Consider the following 22,837-nt stretch of genomic DNA (forward strand, 5'->3'; position numbering starts at 1 on the left):
CAATACAAATCTGCACCAACCTCCAGAGGAGGAGGACTGGGATGGTGCTGCCGGTTGTGCTGTGCCCCAGCCAGAGCCTCCGTTGCTGGGCTTCCTCTCGTCTCCTCTGGGGGCCTGGAGGTGTTTGAGGGTAGGGGAGCTGACGTCCCAGGCGGTGTTCTGCCGTACCGGTGTCTGTCCCCATCCAGTGTTGGACAGGACCCTGGGGTCCACGTCGCTTCGGTTCAGGGCAGGTGGTGGTGGCGCGGGGATGGGAATTCTTCTGCGGTTCAAGCCTCTGGCGTCCCTGTCCCTGTCCCTGTCCCTGTCCGAGCCCGAGCGTCCTCCGGAGCTCTCTCCGCTGCCCTCGCTTCCTTCCTTCCGCCCCCAGCCTCCGGGAGCACTTCCTGGGACCTGCTGGCTTCCTGGTCCGCCGGTCCCCCCTCCTCCTCCTCCTCCTCCTCCTCCTACTCCTCCTACTCCTCCTCCTCCTCCTACTCCTCCTCCTCCCCCCGTCCCGAGGGCGTCGTCTTCCAAACTCTTCCAGCCGTTGTTGGACGAGCTTCCCTTACGGCCTCCCATGTCGCCGTGGCTGTTTCCAGGAGGCATCGTGCCCCATTCCCCGTTGGACATCTTGTTGTTGGATGAGGAAGACGAGGACGACGACGAGGAGGAGCCGCTGCTCCCCCAGGGACGAGGTGCCCCAGCTTGAGGGCCCATCATGTTGGCGTTGCCGTTTCCCAGTGCTGGGCCTGCAGAGCCCGGGACTTGAGTTGATCCGGTGCCCCAGGATGAGCTGCTCTGATTAGGATTATTGGTGATGGGCTGGTCCCAGCGTGGGGCCAGCGTGGGGCCAGTGTTGTTGTGGTTATTATTACTCTTGTAAGCAGCAGCCGAGGAGATTTGGGGGTTCCCAGCCTGCATTAAGGCAGGGTTTTGGGGGTTCACAGTGTCTTCATTAGCAGGGCCCTTGTCTCCAGGGTAGGTAGTGGTGCCCCATGGCGTACCGAAGGCCCCTGGGATCCCCGCCTCTCCATGGGGGTGCTGGGGGGCTGAAGAGGGGGTTCCATTGGCCACTGGACCCCCATTCCCCCCTCCGATGGAGCCCCACGTCGCGTCTCCGCTCAACTGGGGCGAGGCGGTAGAGTTTGGTAGAGTAGAGGTCATTGTGGCATTAGTAGTAGTAGTAGTAGTATTCATCATCATAGTGTTATTTGGTCCATTGGGTTCAGTGTTAAGGTTGGTGTGCTGTTGGCCACCGTTACCACTGTTGCTGCTTCCCAACACCTTGCTGCTCGCTGTACCATTGCTCGCCTCGCTGTCCTCCATTATTATGCTGCCATTGTCTGGAGCTGCCATTCCCCCCCAGCCCAGCAGGGAGCCCTGGTGGGGAGCCATTCCCAGTTTGGAGCTCATCCCCTGAGCCTGTCGTTGGCCCAGGGAGTTTGGGCTCTGGGTGGAGTTCTGGGGCCAGGCACCGTGGTTGGCGTTTGGGTTTGACCCCCCGTTGATACAGGGGCCCGTGCCACTGGACTGGTTACCCCACACGCCGCCGTTATTGACCAGCTTGCTGTTGCTGTTGCTGTGGATACCCATGGCGTTATTGCTGCAGATGTTCCCGGACCCGACCATGGAGTAGCCATTGTTGCCGCCGATTCCCATTCCCCCGGCAACCTGCCGGCCAACCGTGTTGCAGTTACCGTCTCCGTTCACCGACACGCCAACAACCATGGGGGAGGGCACCGAGGACGTGGAGGTCACGGGGGAAGAATTGTTTGCCGATGACATCATCATCGCTGTCGTCGCAGCGACGGTGGCAAGATTTTTCTCTGAGCCAATCGGGGAGCTAGACTCAGCGTCCATGCATTCTGACGCCAACTCGGGGTCTGAGCCCAACCCACAGCCGGAGGATGAGGATGAGGAGGAGGAGGAAGAGGAGGAGGAGGAAGGGGGCCACACGGACGAGTTTGGGGAGGAAGGGGTGTTGGGTTTGTCAGTACCTCCGTCCACTAGGACCTTTCCCCAGTTGCTGTTGCCGTCGCTGCTGCAGGGAGAGGCAGGGCACCAGGGGGAAGGCTCATACTGCGAGTCCAGGCCAGGGTGCTCCAGACCTGGGGAGACAGCAAGGGGTGGGGGGGGACAATGGAGGTCAGATACAGGATGTGGTTAGATGTAAAAAAATAAATAAAATAAAAAATCACACCCGTGTGAAGTGAGGGGCGCTCTTATCATAGTACAGTATCATGACGTAAAATAGACCACTATGCCAATTTGCTCAGACACTATGACGTAAAATTCTCCATTCATTGTCAACGGGAATGTAATGTTTGTGTACGACGGAAATCTACACTAATAGCTGAATATAGGAGGGGCTAGCGCCCCTCAAAAGTAAATCGTGTGCGTGCGTGCCTATTTTCTGCCAAATTGAAAGTTCGGTACCTACAGGTTTAAGAAACGAAATGCTCAGTAAAGAGGATAACACACACAATACATAATAACATAAAGCTCCACATTCTGACACTCAAACTGTTAATCCTGCACTCCTCCCACTCCCCAGTCTCCTCTTTGCTTTCATCCCTCCATCTTTGCTCCCCCCCCAGCAGTCACGCTGTTCTAGGTCTTGTAGGCACCAGGCCCAGGCCCGGACCCAGCTGCCACCATTTTGTCTCCACAGCAGGGCTCCTAATGTCTGCCAGAGACACTGACTAGCAGCCAGGGAAGAGGAAGAGGGGAAGATGGGGCTGAGGAGGGACAGGAGGTGTCAGCTGAACAAAGAGAAAGGTGGAGAAGAAAAGGAAGGTGGAGGGGAGGAGAGTGCGTGACAACTGAATGAAGAGGGTAGAGAAGGTGGTTATCAAAAGAGAGGGAGCGGAGCGTGAGGAGGTGGCAGAGTAGAGGCAGAGGCGAGGAGAGAGGAGGCAGGTCAAAGAGAAGAGGACGAGGGATGGCAGTATAGCAGCAGAGTCGAAAAAGACAAAGCAAGCATGAACACAAAGATGGAGACCAATGTTTTAAATGCAACTAGCATTGGAACTGGGTCAGCGACGTGAATGGAGAACATGAGATGTTTGAGAGGTGAGGGAGGGAGACAGAGAGGGGGGGGGGGGGGTTGGGGGGAGAGACGAGGGGGAGGGAAGAGGGAATGAGAGGGAGGGAGGGTAGAGACTAGAGAGCCAGGGAGGGTGCAAATGTCTTTTCTCTCCTGTGCCAGTTGTGCTCCTCCCAAAATAAAACAGCTCAATAATAGAACAACTTCCTGTGTTTCTCTGGCATCCGCTGAAGCTGCCAGGCTGTGCGTTACTGAAGTACTTTCGAAAATATGTCCTGAATAATATGGTTGTAAAAATGTAAAAGTTAGTTTTACAGCAAGTCGTAATAAATAAATAAAATAATAACATTGTGTTCGTTTAAAATGATAAATACGGTTAAATCGTTATGCTTAGGGAATATGGTCAATGGTTTGGTTTCGCAATCTTCTCGATCTTCTCTACTCGCTCCCATTATTTATTCTGTCCCTTGCCTCATCGTACAGTACCCCACACACACACACACACACACACACACACACACAAAATGGCTGCCAGAATTGCCTGGCAATTGTCCTGTTCACTTGCCAACTCTCCTCTCCCTCACTCGTTGTCACCCTCTTTCTCACTTGCCCCCACTCATGCCCTTTCTCTGTCAGTGTCACAGGCACCGCTGTGAGCAAACCACATTCCACCGAGGTCAGTTGGCCTTGCGCACTTACAGAAACATGCATGCGGAGCTAAGTGTCCACTTTAGTCGGTCAAGAACCAAACAGAGGCCTAGATGGACGGACAGAGGAAAAGGGAGGGGGCAGCAAGGAGGAGAAAGGAACATGAGAGCGAGAATTGGAAGTAGAGGATGTGTAGTCACCTGTTTGATTAGGAGAGTGGCTGACGGAGTCCCGAATGGGAGCCATGCCTGGAAACAAAGAAAGGAAAGACTGTCAGACAGACTGAGGCAGAGAGAGAGACACACAGACACATTGACGAGAGACATGGAAGGAGAGCAGGATAAGAGACAGGCAAAGACAGGCAGATCATTGACAAGCCAGTGAGTAAAGAAGCATTAGATACAGCGAGGTTGTACAGATAGCAGTGTTGTTTCAATACCAGCAACTGTTTTAACTGGCTCCTCAAATCCCACTAGCCCAGGAAATGAGCACCATAAGTTATAGTAATGGGAGTTTGATTTGGTTGAAATATACCAAGATTGAAATGTGTATAGCTTTGACTCGTTTTTTATTTCACCAATATTTATAAATCCGCACAAAATCACACATGACAGTCTTCCGATTGCATTGGAGTGAACCGATTATGCACAAAGAAAAATGCATAATTAGGTTAAGCAAGGACGTTTGGAGAAAACGTGACAACATTGTGTGTCACATCCCCCTCGCTGCTTTAGAAAGGGCATAGTTTGGTTGCGCGTTTACCTGTGATTGCAGAATGTGTCTGCGGCTCCTGGCCGGGCGTGAGGGCGCCCCCTGGCTGCGCGGAGGACACCTGACCTCTGGTTCCCAGGGCGAATGGGGGGGAGCAGGTCAAAGGTCTCGGCTCAGAGGTCACAGCCTCAGGGATCGCAGGTGGAGGGGCGGGGCTTGTCAGAGCGGGTGGCAGGCTGAGTGGGCCCCCTTGGCATCGCTGAGGATGTGCTGAAGAATGTATGTGTGTGGTGTGTGCGCACGCGCAGGGGAGAGGCGGCGTGGTTTAGTTTCAGGACTTTGCCTTGATATGCTCTGGCACTGCATATAGAGAAAGACGAGAGAGAAGGGAACAAATAAAGAAAGAGAAAATAAGAGTGAGGAGAGAGAGAGGAGGAACAGAAGAAAAGAGTGGAAAAATAGCCTGGTTAGCTAAATGATCAGCACATGCATTATGAACAGCTTCAGAGTTCGTCGCAGACAAACGAACCCATCAAACATCGGTCACTGACAGCGGGCGAAACAGATAATACTCCCCGATAAGGACGAAATGAATTATACATCAAACCTCTGAGACAGAGTCAAGTGATGCGTGTCATTCAGTCTGCCTCTCGACACCGGTACATCCTCCTCATCACAGAGGGTCATCACCATGTCAAACCACTCACATACACAGAAGCCCATCGATCTAGAAGTTCGAGGAACCCCTCATGTTGTCTGTATATCTGCAGTCCTTTGTATATCTCACACATGGTGGGTGTATGCGAGGACCCAAGGATGTGCTGTGCTGACTGTGTGAAGTGGAACGGATGAGAGGTTCTTCAGAACCAGTCCGCTCAAAATGGACACATTCTGAATGGCGGCCACACCCCAAACAGGCACTGCACTAGTATTGGTAATTCCACACCCAGTCTGTGTGTACTGTGTGTGTCAGTCAAAGACAAAACGGAGCCACAGGTGTACAGAGAAACAATCCTGCAATTCCTTCTCTGCAGTTTAACTTTGCCTTGAAGACAGAGAAGAAGAGGCAAAGAAATTAACAGAAATAAAAGAGGCAAAGAGATTGATCATACCGCCCGGCAACCCCTTCTTCTTGAGGTAGGCGACGGCGTGTGTTGGACTACATTAGATTAAAAAAAAACAGACCATCTGAGAAAAGGAAAGACCAGCCTAACATAGTTCCCCTTCTGTCCTCCGAGGTAAATGTGTGTGCGTGCATGTGTGCATGTGCGTTAGAGTCTAGATTAGCTGTACAATAGGCTTTCAGCTGGCAGCACCATGGCAACCAAAACCTCTTAACTGAGGGGGTGGGGGGGGGGGGGGCAGAGAGGAGAGAGAGGTAGAGACTGATCGAGAGAGAATGAAAAAGAGAAGACAGTAGTCAGATACACAATTGTCAGTGAAAGTGTGTGACAGTGAGGGTTATTTTCTTCTTTTCTGAGAGCAGGTTAGTCAGCAGCGTTAGCCTTTGAGTGCCTTCAGCAAAGAACACACGTCTATTTATAAACTCCTCAGTTCAAATAGCAGCTCACTAGCTAGCCCAATAAACACAACACACAAACCTCTGTGGCAACAAAGATCAACAAATGCTTCATAGTATGCACATGTCATACAATGTCTTCATCTTGTATGTATTATAATGCAGATGGCAGTCACACGTGTTACATATTATCCAACAATTCTAGCATATTATAATCAATTTGATTGTTCAACTAACCCAGATTAACCTTTTTGTCCGAGCCATCAATAACTACATCTCTATTAGTTAGGCTATGTGCTAACTGGCCTGCTATGCTTGACGCTTCAGCAATGTTCCAGCGAGCTACTTCACATACTGACACAAAAAAGGACATAGACACGCCATCTTTAACTGGAGCCAGATTCCACCACTAGCTGGCTAGCAGCGGTGGTAGCTAGACAATGAAAACTGGGCATCCGGCCAGCCTGTGTAAGCCCAGACATACAGAGGCTGGCTGTAACCATTTATCAAACCTCTGGAACCAATCAAAAGGCAGTCAAGACAATGATGTCATAATGTAGGGAGGAAATTCGGAGTCGGACGGGCCAAGAGTTCTTTTCCAGAACACGACTGCTCAAAGAACGGAGAGGGAACGAGACTCGAGAGGAAACACAGCCAGGCAATTAAATACAATCCAGTGCTTTGAGTAACACTGAACGGACGATGCAAACAGTACGTTTATGATGTGAATGAGCTTCAAGCATGCATGCAGCTGCTCATACTTTGGTCAATGTTCATTTTCTTTCATATTGTAAATGTTCAATAATGCAAAACACCATGAAAACTAGCGTCCTTCTACGTACGAAAAGGTATTATGAAATCATTATGTGTAAAAGGTATCTAATTCGGAGGGGACATGTGAGGAAAGAAAAGGATGCATCGTTATGGGGGATAAATGGTGCTACCACAGCCAGTCAGCCACACAACACCACTCCTGGACAGCAGGCCTATGGCTCAGAGGTGTGTGTGTGTGTGTGTGTGTGTGTGTGTGTGTGTGTGTGTGTGTGTGTGTGTGTGTGTGTGTGTGTGTGTGTGTGTATGATAATCAGAACAGAGTACAAACTGTTCTTTTTCCCTCCCGACTTTCACTCTACCACCCCCACCACCCCCACCACACACACACACACGCACACGCGCGCGCGCGCGCACACACACGCACACGCACACAACACACACACCTTCTCTCCCTTCCTCTCAGAGTGGCTTTCATAAGGGGCTCTGGAGCTGGCTGCAGCCCGACTACTAGTATCAACTTACAGAGGGAATATAGGGACAGCAGAGAGAGAGAGAGACAGTCAGACAGACAGACATTCAGAGAGAGAGAGAGAGAGAGAGGGAGGGAGGGAGAGAAATGGAACTGAAAGGGGGAGAGAAGAGTAGAGAGCGGCTGTCTTGTCTGTCATCCGGGTTGATTTGAGAGGAATGCAGCAGCAGTTTCTAACTTGTACACAGAGAAAGGTCATCTTCCTGAAATCAGCAGCACAGGAATCCAAGCACACCACGTTCCCCCTTTTCAGAATGGCCGGAAAACTATAATGTCTATGTCACTTCAGACTGCCATCCCAAATCTAGAAGTCTTAATGGCAAAATAAACATGTTATACCTCAAAGCAATGTTTCCATAACGGCTCATTCTAAGATTCAGCCCTTTTTCATGTGGAGTGATCTCTTTTGAATTCCAACAGTTTCATATCATCATGAATCTTTGACCTGAACTGGCCTTATTCAACTTGGCCTCCCTATTTTGGGTACGTCACTACCGATGTATGCAAATATCTTCAAAAATAGATAGATCTGCAAGCTCACATCGCCTTCCTTGGCTTACCCGAACGCTTGGCATTTTTGAATTGCACTCTAGTTGATAACCTGTGGGGTATTTTAAAACAAAACAAGCTAAATTTTACGTCTCACATTCTTAAAATCATATTGCAATCTGACACAAGCTGCAACTATGGCAACGTTAAGAAAGGCCAGCGTCAACTTTCGATCAAAGTCCAACTAAATTGGACATTGAGCCCGGCAGAATCTAACCAGTAGAGTGCCATTTCAAAAAGGTAGCACTGTGAAAAGCTGGTCCTCAGTCAGCAGAGATATTGCCGCTTGCTGTATTGAAGCAAGAACTGAACAGAGGGGTGGTGGTTTAGTTTTTGGTATCTAGCGGTTATGTTAAGTCACGTGGAGAGGAGTAGAACACAGGTATATGTATGTGCGTGTCAGAGAATATACACATATCCAACATAAATCGGTATATACCGGTGCATTTAAAGCAAATATATTGCTTTACTGTGAATGCTTGCTATGTTTAGAAGGTCACACAGAGATCAGTGGAGCATCTCGTCGTGATAACACGAAGCACTGTTAACATTTTAGCCAATGCTCTTTATCAGCAACGACCTACATCCCAAACTTCTCATTGTGGGTGATCATCACTCTGACCACCAATCCTCCACACCACCCAAACAAAAGAAAGGGCCATTGTTGTTACCATGTAATAGTGTGTGTGTGTGTGTGTGTGTGTGTGTGTGTGTGTGTGTGTGTGTGTGTGTGTGTGTGTGTCTCAACAGACACACATACACACAGTGTCACGCATTGGAGGAGTGGTGGTTAGCACCAAAAGAAATTGTCAGCAGGAAAACAAAAACCATTAGCTCATCCGATACTAGAATAGAGTGGAGTTAGTTACTTCAAACTTCCAACCATGTTGAGCATTCCAAAAATCTTGACTGGTGACCTACTTTGTAGCAGACAGTTACTAGGTTTAGATGATTTGTTATAGTCGTACAGTTGACTTCTAATCTGCAGTTGGATAGGATCACGAAAGCCCAGCTTTAAACTAATCATGAACAGGGTTAAATCTTTGGTGTTATGTTGGTGTCAAGTGAGAGCCGAGGTGTTTTTAAGCCAGTATTTAGTGACCTCACTAGTCCCTGCAGTCCAAAGTTCAAGATGTTAATGGCATCCAAGATTTTGTGTACTAGTCCTAGTGCATCCTCAATGAGATCAGGCGAGAGAAGAATATTCAGATTTTTTTATTTTTGAGTGAGCCTCTAAGGCACTCGTAGCTTCGCTCTGCCTTCATATTATCTTACCGTTCGATTAGCGGCAGAAAGAATGCCTCGTCTCTCCTAATCCAGGGCGCTCTCCGTGGTTTTGATCTAATGGATATACTACGCGCTTCATTTCTGACTTCAACATGCCTCTCGTTCAAAATATGAATGCTTTGGAGCTTCTAGTGATTAAATAGAATCTAGAATCGGGGAGGGGGGGCCATGTCTTTCCGGCACCCCAGAGCTTCTATTTTGAGGGAATCCCGGCACTGATTGTGTTAATGCTTGGCCATCCAAACAATTCTGATTACACTGCATATGTCCATTAGGGTGCCGGGTGTTTTCTTTACCCAGTTACTCCAGTTAGATGCCGGTCCAGGCCCATTCCAGTTGCTATGCAATTACTGAGAAACTATCAGTGATGTTTTGCTGCGAGCTAAATTATTTTTAACTTTCAGAACAGAGTACTTTTCCTCAAACCTGTCTGATACTTACAGCGAGAAAGGGGGTGGGGGGTAGCTCTGTAATGTGAAGTCCCAAAATAGCATACTGATGAATACAGCAGTCATGCAACGATTATGAATGTAAAGTTATTATCCATCCAGTCAGCCCAGTCACTCAGCTAACCAACCCAGTCAAAACAGTCAAATTGGCCAGCAGATTTTGAAGTGCAAAGAGTGCAAAGTCTTAACCTAGACGGTTTGTACTTTTCAAGATGGGAACACCTTTTGGCGTAGTTAAAAGGTCTCCGATTATTGCAGGGTCATATCTGCCGATACCGATTCTGAACGATTCCGATAGTATACAGAGGACCACAATGGAAACAAGCCTAGGCTAGGCCCTATAGGGCTTGGCCCAAAGCCTGTTAATAAAGTATTCAATCAATAAATAGCCTATACTATTTTCCTAGTGTCTGTTTTCACAACTGAATGAGAGGAGTACACAAATTAAATGTAGAAAAAGAAGAATTTTTACGTAAGATTTTACATCATATTTGATTTGGCTTTTGTTCTAGACACTTGATAGATAGATTTTTTTTACATTTTTTATTAAAAAAAAACTAAACAGATTAAATAATCTGTATTATTTTGAGACCATTCCGATATGGCCGATATGGTCAATTCCGATTATGCTACCGATTCATCGTGCATCCCTAGTATATAGCAACATAATGTCCTTGTAATTTTTAATAAATACAAGTTTTTCAGACAAAGAAGACATTTTTAGAATCTGCCTCAGTCCTAAATGGGTTAAATTAACTCTGCTAGATTAAAGTGAAAGAAATGTTCTGGTGGTCGGTTGCCAAGTTCTATAGCAATTATTACTACCATAATAATAGAGCTAGAAATATCACTTGTCCGCTTCCGGGTCACAAACAAGGCAGATATGGATGGGGGGGGGGGGGGGGGGTAACTCTATTGCCAAACCTCACTTAACTAACTCTTTAAATTCCTTTGGGCCTGCCCAGGCATGACCACATCAGCAAGACACAATGCTAGGGGTTGTTTAGGGGACCATGCATGCACATACAATTGATAAATAGAGAGAAGTTCAGACACGACAACCAGTGTTCTCACTTTTTCCTCTCTCACATATTCCTTACTTTTCCCTGCATTACTCCTTCCATTCAGTTTAACAGACCCATCTTGGGAATGCTCGTCTTTTAAATAATCAAAAGTGCCTCAAGTCAAAACATGGAGGGAAGCCGATTTGAAACACATTGAAAGCCATCATGTGTTTGATAATTTGGGGGGGAACTCAAAGAAAAAGGGAGGCAGCAGTGGTGTGTGTGTGTGTGTGTGTGTGTGAAGAGGTTATGACGTGGAGTCCCACACTCTGTCCCAAGTTGTGTGTGTGCACGAGTGTTCATCTGATTACAGATGCATCATGCAAGGGAGACCAAACTCGCATGTGCGAGTGACTCCGTGCGCGCGTGTGTGTTTGTAGATAAGAATGTTGTTCATGGTCACACCATGTCAGAAGGGGCCTAAAAAGGGTCACACAATTTTAAAAATGAAAAATGCCAAACCTTGGCCTGCGATGCGTCTGCGTAAATATGGCCTTGGCTTAAAGCACCACAATTGGAAATCAAATAAGTTTGTGGGCTTTGTCGTTTTTATCCTTTTGACAATATCCAACAATATGATGCCTCCGGGTAAGGCTGCATATCGTATTTATATCTGTAATATTTTGTTTGACGTTATAGTTAATAAAAAATGTCAATAAATAAACATCTTGATTTGAATTTCAGACTTCATGGATTTTAAGGTTAATCTTATACTATGCATATCCTTCTATATATCTAAATAAATATAATTATATTAGTCTTAACAATTAATCGCTCAATTACTTTTGATTCATCACATCTTCAATCCCCCACCCCACACACACACATTACATCAATGAACCCTCCAATGAGAGCTCCGTCACTAACCTTTCCCAATTCTTTACTCTAAGAGTTAAATGAACACTGGTGCGCACGCGCGCACGCACGCACGCACGCACGCACACGCACACGCGGCTAGCTGGAAGAGAAGCCAAGGTCAGAAAGATAAGAGACAGCCTATCACACCAAGGGTCCACACAGCAGCAGCACTAGATGGAAGCAGAAACAGTAGTGGAACAGTAGTGGATACAAATAAGGATATAATGTTTCCTCATGCAAACAAGAGAATCAGAGACAGAGGAGGACAGACAAGAGGGAATACAGAGACACAGAAAGGAAGGAGAGAGTCAAGAGTTCAGAGAGCAAGGCAGAGAGTAGTTCTCTCAGTTGAAAGAGTAACAGTAGTAGGGTTTGTACCAGCAGGACAGGAGTGGAAACTGCAGTAGAGGATTCCCATGAAAAAACATGCCCTACGTCACACCGCAAAGAACACTGACGCTATCAATTCAAAGCACGACCACACACACCTAATAAATTAACCAGTGTTAGTAAGCAGCAGCCTACGCCCCTGCTCTGGCAAATCTTCTGTTTGGGGTCGTTTGTTCATCACAATTAATTTGCCGTCTTCCCATTAGGGATGTGAACAAGGCGGCATAGACGGCCATAACTCAACATACTCCCTGAATGTTGACACTAGACCAGCGTCCATTAGCCATGGACCAGCTACATAACCAAAAACAAAGACTAATATCTGTGACATCGAGGAATGTAGATCCGTTTTGAGCCACTGGTGATTCAATATTGACTTCCTGGAAACCAAATGTCGTTGCTTAGCAATATTAGACCAAACACTGCTTATATGGATGCTTTGTTGCCAGGTAACATTATCTTATTGAGCTTTCTTTTTTTTCTTCTTTTTTTTTAAAGCTTTGGGGGTTATCAGAGGCTTCTGCAAAGATCAACAGCAAGCCTCCACGTAGACAGATGACTCTGGGTTAGGTGTAATGGACGTTTTGTGTACTACAGTACAAATGGCTGCGACTGCCGATATAGGCAGGAAACACAGCTGACACCCTGATAAAAGGAAGAGTAACTTTATGATTGTCAATCGATGAGAAACACCAGACTGATCAACAAGGATAGACTGATCGGGTATTGCCAACTGTGAAATAGGGAGGTAGTGAACACCTCTGTTGCACATTGCCAACATATTACAAACTGACGGCTGTAAAATGGAGTGGAAGAGGACTGTGTATATAGTTTAACAAACAAGTGACAAATAGCAGATGTCAGGAGGTATCTTGTTGGTCGATTCATATTCTGTGAAACAGACTGAAATGGCCTGAAGCCAAGGGCTTTGACCAGCCAATACAAGCACAGCATCACATTCAATCTTTACAGATGATCTTAAAGACTAAAGATGGTTGGTTGAGTTGATTGATTACTTTTAGTCAGAAATGTTAACAGCACGAGGTATACTCAGACATTAAGACAAAAAGGAAACTTATTTGGGGCCTTTGGTTTATGCTAAGACAGTCGTGTCCTGTGATGTCCATCCTCTCACCTGTTGTCCAGTCTTTTTTTTTTTCCTCCTTCCTCGTCACTCTCTCTGTCTCTCTCTCTCTTCCATCCACTGTTCTTCCCTCTGTGGGTGGGTTCCCTGTAGAGACAGACAGCTTTTCAGCAAGGGATACCAGTGAGCACCTTACAGGAACACTCTGGCTCACCAAGGCAAGCCTGGTTGTTCAAGACAGGGAGAACACTTAACCACAGCACAACAATTCAATTCTCAACAATGAAGCCGATGCTGCGTGCCATCCCATCCGACACCACAGGGGGGGAAAAATAAACTTGTCTGTCTGCATCACTATGTGTAGCCGGGTAATGACTGCTGCTTTATTGGTATGAGATTAATTCAGATGAAGTCTGAGAAACTGACTGATTTGGGAGAATACTTCTGCAGGCACCCGTGCACATTCACCATCTACAGCATGTGCATACGCAAACACGTACCCAACACACAACTTCTGCTGTTTTTTCCTCACGAATTCTCTGAGCACACTGTCTTGTCAACCACAATGTTCAATGATTCTTAAACTGATAGTGTCAAATATGAAAGGTATCCTGTAAATAAAAATGCGAGCAGGGGTCTCACCATCTGTCTTGATAGATAGACCTTAACCCATTTAGACCCGAAACGGATTCTAAAAATGCCTTCTAAATCCTGAAAAACTGTTACTGTTTGAATGAATAAAAATTATTCATTCAAACATAACAAAATGATGTTGCTATATACCAGGGGTGGGCAATTATTTTTCCCAAGGGGCCAAATGAGAAACAGAAAATATTTTGGAGGGCCGGGCCAAAAGGCTGAACTTAATTATGCATAATATCAATTTTATTTCTGTATAAAAAGCAGTAAATGGCATTGTTTTGCAAAGCAATGGTAAACAAAATGTGAAACATTTGACTCAAATTATAGGCAGTGACTATTTTACATCATGATGATGTACAATAAGAGCGCCACTCACTTCACATGGGTGTGATTTTTTTACTTTCTACTTGCAGGCTTGAGACGTTTCGTTTCCCAGTTGAAAACTATGTTTTTGTTTAAGTTTCAAGTCCTGTAAATACTAGCATTTTCTTTTAACAATGAGAACATTAGAGGTAGCTCTCTGTTCCATTCGGAGGACACTGGAGGTGTCACTTTCACAACCCATGCTTACTATCAGCGAGTGTTGACTCACAACCATTAAACAACAACGTTCTGAAAACAATAATAAGCCAACCAGTGATGGTATTGTTGAGACTTGGCAGCCTGGCAGGCGCTGTATGTTGATGTGTGCACGTTCGTTCTGCCAGATTTACTTTGTGGTACAACGGTGTCGATCGAGTGTGCCGAAAGCAGACGATCCACAAGCTCACGGCGCATCGCCCAAGCGTTCTGAACTTCAGAAGCATGCCACATTCTGGGCGCAACAACGCCTTACGATGCAGCATCTTAAAACATTTTAACTTTATTGGCGAGGCGCGTTAGAGTGGGTTAAATAAAGCAATGAAGCATAATGGGTTTTAACTTGTCCTCCTGCGAGGAAGTTTGGTAATCAAAGCATGCGCCTGCGCCTACCGTGTTGGAGAGCTGCATGCTTCATGGCTATTTGCATTCACCGACGTTGTTGTCAACAATAAATCCAAAAAGCCGACATTTTCGCATATGAGGGGGGTAAAGGAAGGAAGACAGGTTCTCAATCACACGCAATTCACGTGCACAGTTGACGTGCAGATTGTGTGCACTGTGAGAATGCATGGGCTTCAAAATAAAAGCGATGCGGTTTTAGTCCACCCATAAGGTAATTAGAAAGTACGTTTTATTTTCTGATTATCAAGTAATCTTTCGCGGGCCGGTCAGAGTCAGCCGGCGGGCCGTATTTGGCCCGCGGGCCGTACAATGCCCAGGTCTGCTATATACTGTATATGGCAACAACTACACCAAAAGGGGTTCCCGTCCTAAATGGGTTGATCGTGCAGGGGAAATGCAGTCGCCAGAGCCAGGTGATCAGGAGTTAGCAATAATTATTGCTAAGTGTGAATCACTATAAATGATACAAGGTCTTGACTTTCATCAGCTGTGCATTTTACATTTCAGTACATGATAAGAAATATGTCCCCCCCCCCCCATTAGTCTCTGTACTGTGGGTTTCTCATAACGGTACAGCATCTCCCCTGGAGAGTGTTAGTATGGCCAACTCTGTCGATCTCAGCGGGGACTCCAATTATCCTGCAGGAGAACGCCACCATTGCCTACAGCCTCCAGTCTAATCTGATAATGGGATTACAGCAGTGGGCTTCGTTACCTGGCTATGAAGAGACACGCATATGGAAAGAGAGAGAGAGTGAAACGGGAGGAAGAGAGCAAGGGCAACACTGAAAGAAATCGAGCTAGAGAGACACTTCGCATACGTGCACGCTCAATCTCCTATCCAACCCACCATGGGTCAAACTGACTGTTGTGTTCTGTCTGTGCACGCACCATACAATCAAGTGGTATGTGTGCATGGTACAAAGAGACACACAGCCTCAAACACGCACAAACAAGCAGCCTATAGTATATTCCTGCTCTGACAATTCTCCCATTCTGAAGACTCATTTATCACACTTTTGCCATCCTCACATTACATCACCATCTCTCTCCCGGCCCCTCTCTCTCCCCCTCTCTCTCCATTCCCCCAACCCTGTTCATTCCACTGTTCTCACATGCCCCTCCCTCCTCCCTCCGTCCTCCCGTCTGCCCCATCTCCCATTCAGTCCCTCAACACTCTTACACCCCCCCTCTCCACTACTGTACCGTCCTCGCTCTCATTAGGTCATTGACACTCACCAGTTCACACTATGCTCCTTTCTCCTTAGTGATTACCAGACATTAACCGCTCTTCCCTCTTGCATGCCGTCTCTGATTTACAAACCCGCTATCCGTCACATTCACATGAGACAGATAAGATCCCATCATCCTCTTTTTGACTGACAATTTATACAGAATAGATGCTCATGTTATTTAGAATAGGTGGTAGTGGTTTAGAATAAATGCTACTTAGAAGAATAGATAATTGGCATGTAGCTTACTTGCTGACCCATGCCATAAGCATTTAACCATGCATTTAACCATGTTAGTTTTCATAAGCTGTACACTTGTTATCCAAATTACTTTGTAACAAATACTGGTTTTCTTAGCACTTGAATTCCTTGACTACTTGCCCTGTTGGTTGACAAACGTTCACGGCGCATATGACCTCACATTATGTTAGGTCGCTCTTGATAAGAGCATGTGTTAAAGTGCAACATCTCTTAGACAGTGTCCAACAACTACAATGTTTCTCACCCATTGGGTAGAAAGACATACTCCTCAAGTAGCTAGCCCTGCTAGCGAGATGTTTTGACAAGCCAGTGGAAACTTTTTAATCAAAGGAAATGGGTTTATTTAATGGGTTTATTTAATTTACCGGGTCCTGATTTCATGGGGAACTTAACACTCACCCAATGTGATATCTACTGAGAACCACTGCGTTAAGAGCTACACGTACTGTATATTAGTATAGATTTTGTTCCATAGCTTTGGCTTTTAAACGAAACCAAAGAGAGCTGGGTTGATATTTCAAATGTTAAGTTCTTCAAAAAGTAAATGTGGGGCACCCGCTGGTCTAGCGGTCCAGGCACATGCAGGCTCTGGCCTGACAGCGCGTTGCGTGTTTGAGTCCCATCCATGACGACCATTGCTGCATGTCTCTCCCCACCTCTTTCCTGTCTTTATCAATTATCAATAAAAGTCAAAATCTTAAAAAAAGAAAAAAAGAAAAGAAAAAGTAATGTGGAAGGACACCCGTTAACTAATTGTTTCAACAGGATGTATGCTATTCCCAACATCTTTTCCACTCCCGATCGCTGCGATTGGCTTAGATGCATGGAGGGAGTGCTCGTTTTGGTTCATGTGATAACCAATTCCACGGTTTGCCAACTAGGACAATGCACTCATCAACGCACGAGGACTTCAGCTGCTGGGCACGGGCACTTGAACGTCAAGCCTTGCTTTTAGCATGGCTTTTTCTTAATAAATCTCAAGTGATTTTAAGTCATGCATAATTGTAAAACCCTTTTAACGTTGCAAAATGAGAACTCCCTCCAAAAAAAAAGAACATTTAGGGGGTAATACATACAACGCAAAGTGGAAATCCAGGACTAAAGACCCATCAAGTCTACCACATAGACACCAGCATAGAACCAGATGTGACTATTTTGGTAACATTCTAGAGCCCTACTTTTTATTAATGCATGGTTCAAATGAAGAGGTTTACCGTGTTAACTGCCCTTGCCATTCAGAGCCTTGCTTCAGTTTCAAAGTGATGCATAAATGCAATAAGCCGAGGCACGGATGTGCTTTAGTGACACAACAGGAAAAATAATTATCTAGATCACTTTATGTTTGATATGCTGGGAAGGGATAGCACTGCAGAAGAGCAAACAATTTTAACACATTTTGGGCGGGAACCCCTTTTGGTGTTAGCATTATGTTATGCTTTAGCTATTGAAAACTAGCAGATCTACAAGCTTGTAGATCTGCTATTTTTGAAAAATCGAAGAACGACCGACATAGAAACATAGCTTTTTCAGAAAACTGTCAGGATATAGAAGACATTTTTAGAATCTGATCTCAGGTCAAAATGGGTTAAGGTACTGTATTATGTCAAGGCACATAATTCATGTACTGTGCAGAAAAGGCAGAGAATTTAAGATTCAGAGATTGCAGTGACACGTGCGGTGTACTGGAACCCGGGATATTATGATTATCTGGTCACTATTTCATTGAGCTTGCAGAGGGCGCCTAGCCACAAGTTACAAACATAGAATTATGGAACCACAGCAAGCTGAGATCATATAACGGACCACGCTAAACTTTGGGAATAAGGGAAAATGTGAATAGAAAACGTAGTTGAATAACATTTGAAGCAGATTTACACTTTTATGGCCCCAATTACAGTTTAACGCTTTAATTCAGCCGACATGCTTAACTAGAGCGACTCGAGTTGGAAAAGAACAAGCTTTATTTCCCACAGGATAGCTCCGATTTTGTTTTAAATCGGCCATTTTCAACTCCTAAATATGACTCGATCGGTCGTCAAATTCACCAATACGCAAAACCGATTGTATATATAAAATAGTGTGCCATTTTAATAAGTAATCGCTCTTCATTCAGTGAGGCACTCTAGCGCCTGCTTACATTCCAAGCATTCCAACATGGAACTGGTGTGGAACTCAACGTAAACAACAGCTAGGAGTAGCCCTGATTCAGAGCGTTAGCGACTCGCTAATGCTCAGCACAGGAGCAACGTGGTCCTACCAGGTCTTAGTCTGGACCGGTACTGATCCGATACTGATTTAATGCCAATATCACCGTGGTATTCAGATTAGCCATGTGCATTAGTCACCTCCTGCTTGGCTGCTCCCCGCCCCAACAGAGTAAAATCACAGACGCGCTGCGTAGCGTGCGTTCTGCTCTGTGTTGCACACAAAACATTTTCTCAGACTTCATACCGTCCGTCCCCGCAGATAATGTCCATAAACATGCTCCACACAACAGCGTCTGAAACTATGACCGCGGGTAGTTTTCCAAGCAACTGGGTGGGTCTATGAAAACATCGTGCTTTCTGAAACTATGACTATTGCCAGGTTAGACAGATACTGTAGTAGCAAACAAAGCTTCAATATTTTCCTTTAAAAATAAATCGGTATCGACCGATCACGAGAAAAATAAATCAGTGATCGGTGCCAAAAACCCGGATTGGAGCACCCCTAATATTGACCCAAGCTATTGATATTCAGTACTACGCATCAATATCAAAATCACAGGTCAATATAGGCATTCACTGTGCTGTGCTTAAGTCATTTACTGACACCGCCAGACAATGACTCAGTTACAGTATACTAGACTGTTTGACAAGACAGATTGAGAAACTGTCACTTAAAATTAGACATGCGCTCTGACTAAAGGTTGTATATGTAGGATGTATTATGGTGACCACACAATGCATGTTAATCGGCAGTCTTAGTGACATCCAGGACAAAAGGTCGGAATTGTAGAAAATCAAAACGTAAAAACGTTAATCATAAGCATCTTGTGTTGTTCGGTGTGTCACGATCAAGGACAGCTGTCTACAGGCCGAGCCACTCAATGATAAATTAAGATTTGAGTTCTGATGGCGTCTGCCTGTCATTTTGGCCCATGCTCATATGCAGCATGGGTGGTGCTCAACGTGAGACCATTACGTAACCGCTATCAAAATGTAGAAATAAAGGGAAGGGGATTATTGGTGTTCACAGAAACCACTACCTTTAGCAGAAACATTACAGGGTCAATTGTACATGTGTTACATGTGTTAGAGCATGCAACAAAGATCCATCACCATCTGCCAGCTAGTCGATCATGTGAATAGTTTCATCATGCATGGCTGGCCACTTTTAGCTCCCTTTGGAGAATTGCCAACCTGTGTCGTCCTCTTCTGCCAAGTCAATATAATGACATTCATTTACAACCGTTTAAATTGTTCATTAAAATATATTCACAATGTATGGATATTAATGTATATAGCCCAACTGTAACAAACTTTAAATTGACCTTCTACCCAAAGGAAAGTGTATGTATACCTAATCTACAAAGCCTTGTTTTCCTCATCTCTGTCCCCCACACCGATTTCGCCATCCTTTCATGCTCCAGTGCTCCCATCACCCCCAATGTCACTCTCAGCCATTCCAATGAGAGACCAGACCAGACCACTGCCATGGTCCCCCCAACGATCACACACACACTCCTGTCTCGCTCCCAGTCGCCGTCACCTCCAGCCCACCCCCACTCCAACCAACAACAACCGCCTCCCACATCCTACTCCAGCTCCTTACTGCCCCCTTCCACCACCCCACCCACCAGTTCCCTGCCCACCCTTCCCCCAAGGACTGTTCCTTTTCGACCATCAAGTGCTTCAGCAGATGGCTCTATGTTCAACAACACAGGCTGGTGGGGGCCCTCCTGGAGTGTCTCTCACACACACCGCAGCTGCTTATGCACAGAACTACAATTGCCTCTCCTCCTTCGAATACAGCTGACTGGGGAGGGGAGGGGTGGCAGAAGTCAACTACAGCAGAGAAGGAAGGCAAGAAAGACTGAATATCAGAGAGACACACAGCATGAATGTCATGTTTAATGTCAATGTTGCCGACAAACAATACATGTGTATTTGTAAAACCGGCCTACCCACTGTAGGTTTGTTCAACAACTCAAAGGGCCAATACCATATTATCAAACGGCAAGATTGCTAAACAAATGCAACCTGCTGCATCATTTCCTTTGATTTCCTCCCATGCAGGCCCACAACAGCACCATCAGCTTACCAATTCAATGAGGCTTTAATGGCATGAGAAAACATACATTTACATTGCTAAGACAAAAGTGGAACAAAGCGGGTGTATACTGTAAATGTACAATTAAAACGGAATAAAGTAGTGTATAAACAGAGCTGTTTACATTGCAACTTAAAGAAAACTATATAGCTAACTTCATAAGGTTATGGTCTCTTTTTCTGGTTATGGGTGGTTCCTGTCTTGTGATATTCTGTAGGTGTTTTATTGCACAGTAGAGCAATGGTTAACTATCTACTTCAGGGCTAGCTAGCTAGCTACACTTACTCAACTCAAAGGTAACCGTTGCCATTATTACATTTTGCATCAAAAGTGATTGTAGTTTGTGTAGGTGGCAACTTCAATAGTCAATAGGAATACATTAGACATTTTACTATTCACCATTCACAGGACTGTATGGTATGAGTTGTGTTTCCATTTGTCTTTCTACTCGTCTTTTTAATTTTTGTCCATTTGATGGCTTTCCTTGTATCACGTTTTTCGAGCACAGCACACAAACAAACAATCAGCAGCAGAGTAATCGCATACCAAAACACAAGTGTTGCACCTGAATGCATATAAAGGCAGAATATATAGGCCAGGGGTTCTCAACCCGTGGGTCACGACCCCTCGGGGGGGGGGGGGGGGGGGGGGGGGGGGGGGGGGGGAATCGCCGCATTATTTTGGGGGGCCCCCAAATTATTTTGAAAAAACAAAGGGAAAAAAAATTGCAAATGGAAAAATGGAAATGAAGAGTTTACATATAGTACACATAGTACATGCATACACCTTCCCTAATGATTATATCTGGTTTCAGTATTTATTTATGGTGTATTGTCTCTATTATTAAGGTTATTGTAGCAGTCAATTTATATTGGGGGTCGGGAGGGGGCGGGGCGGGGGTCCCGAGACATTGCCAAAGCATTTCCGGGGGTCCCCGGCCAAAAACGTTGAGAACCCCCGATATAGGCTACTATATCACTGCCAAGTGCCAATGAAGGCTTACCAGGCTCAACTGTCGAGATAATGGAAGCAGTGGTTTGAGAACCACATTTAGTTCCAATGCTAGATCACTACTAGTGGGGAGAGTATAAGAATCTAACCACATGAACCATAGTGTCCCTATTGTGTGGGCATATCATGAACATAGGCACAAACAGGTCTACAAGCTCACACGCAGGCCCACAACAACGCCATCAGCTTACCATTGCAATGGAGCTTTATTGGTATGAGATTTGCTACTAAAGCAAAACGGTTGAAACAAAAAATTGGATGTACAATGAAATGGGAATAAAGAAATGTGTAAACAGAGAAAACTAAAACATAATTGTACATTTTCTGTTAGAAATGGTTACACATGCACAAGGGACAAGTTAGCTTGGGATTCATTTTTAAGCAGTATCTGCGCTTTTGCAATGTTTCACCCAACAACACCCAACACCCGGCTTGACTGATCTCCCCAACGTTAAGCTGTAGTAGTCTGGACCAGTCAGTTTGGTGTGTAAGGGGCCTTAAAGGTGAGGTTACACACTATAAATATCACAGGTGTGCTTTCACAGCCCAATAATGTCATCAGTGGCAATTCCTGTTGTTGGCTTAAGCCCTGTCTTTATCCAACTCGCATAACATAGATACGATTCCTTTTGTCTGAGACACGAAAGGATACTAACTTTTTGTCCACCAGGCAGCCAGTGTGTGGTTACCCAACATTGACCATTACCACCTGTTTCACAGTGTGGTCAGCAAGCTGAAGTTCTCAATTACAATAAAGCCACAGAATGGTCTGGTTTTTGGTTACCAACTGAAGTGGCAGGTATAGCAGACCAGCTAAACGACAGTAGTTTCTTCATCTGTTCTTAAGTGTATAGATTGTAATGACATTTGCCGATCTAACATTGTAAGACCAAGATGCCTTGGACTTATGCGTGTGTATTACGTTTTAAAACAAGTACTATTTTCACTCTGCAACCAATCATATCCAAATATCCTAAATATTACTTTCCTGAAATAACCTCAGTCTAAGAATAGTCGTTTAGTTCTGACAGTTGATAACAAACACAACAAAGACTTTTTTCATGTGTGCTGTTGACTCCTTACTTTATTTAACTACTCATTGAGACAAGCGTAAGCTTAGCAGAGAAGAAGAAAGCCGTTTATTAAGGTGTTTCAGTGTGATGATCAGTTAGCAATGTGAAACAAAACATAGCAGTTTTATGTATTGGCTATGGATTCCCTGGTGTCATTACAGTTCATGTCGTGTGCTTGCCAAGTTAAGTCCAAATCTGAATTCTCCTACATTGTTGCTCGCTGCCATCTCTGAAGATTACCTGTCCAACACAGGAGACACACATACCTAAAAGAGCTCCTGCTTGGGATTCTAGTGTGCCATATTCGAATAATGTGAAGGAAGATCTCTCGCTCCCTATATTTCCCCAAAAAAGCTCAGATTAAGAATTTCAAATTAATATCATACACCATATTGATCCACCATGGATGCCATTAATAGCAGTAATGACCCCT

At 45.2% G+C, this 22,837-nt stretch overlaps 1 protein-coding gene across 1 annotated transcript in view; it reads right to left on the reverse strand.

Moving 5' to 3' along the window:
- LOC306936982 (trinucleotide repeat-containing gene 6A protein-like) overlaps window positions 1-22,837 on the reverse strand; it is a 51,775-nt gene that overhangs the window by 21,755 nt on the left and 7,183 nt on the right. Inside the window, exons 3-6 of the mRNA XM_079520649.1 lie at window positions 12,942-13,037; window positions 4,439-4,747; window positions 3,877-3,924; window positions 21-2,090 (exon numbers count right to left, since the gene is read on the reverse strand). Coding sequence (XP_079376775.1) covers window positions 21-2,090; window positions 3,877-3,922 — 2,116 coding nt within the window. The 5' untranslated portion in view covers window positions 3,923-3,924; window positions 4,439-4,747; window positions 12,942-13,037. The remainder of the gene's footprint in view (window positions 1-20; window positions 2,091-3,876; window positions 3,925-4,438; window positions 4,748-12,941; window positions 13,038-22,837) is intronic.

Source organism: Electrona antarctica (assembly GCF_951216825.1).
Source record: "Electrona antarctica genome assembly, chromosome: 14".
Classification (NCBI taxonomy): Eukaryota; Metazoa; Chordata; class Actinopteri; order Myctophiformes; family Myctophidae; genus Electrona; species Electrona antarctica.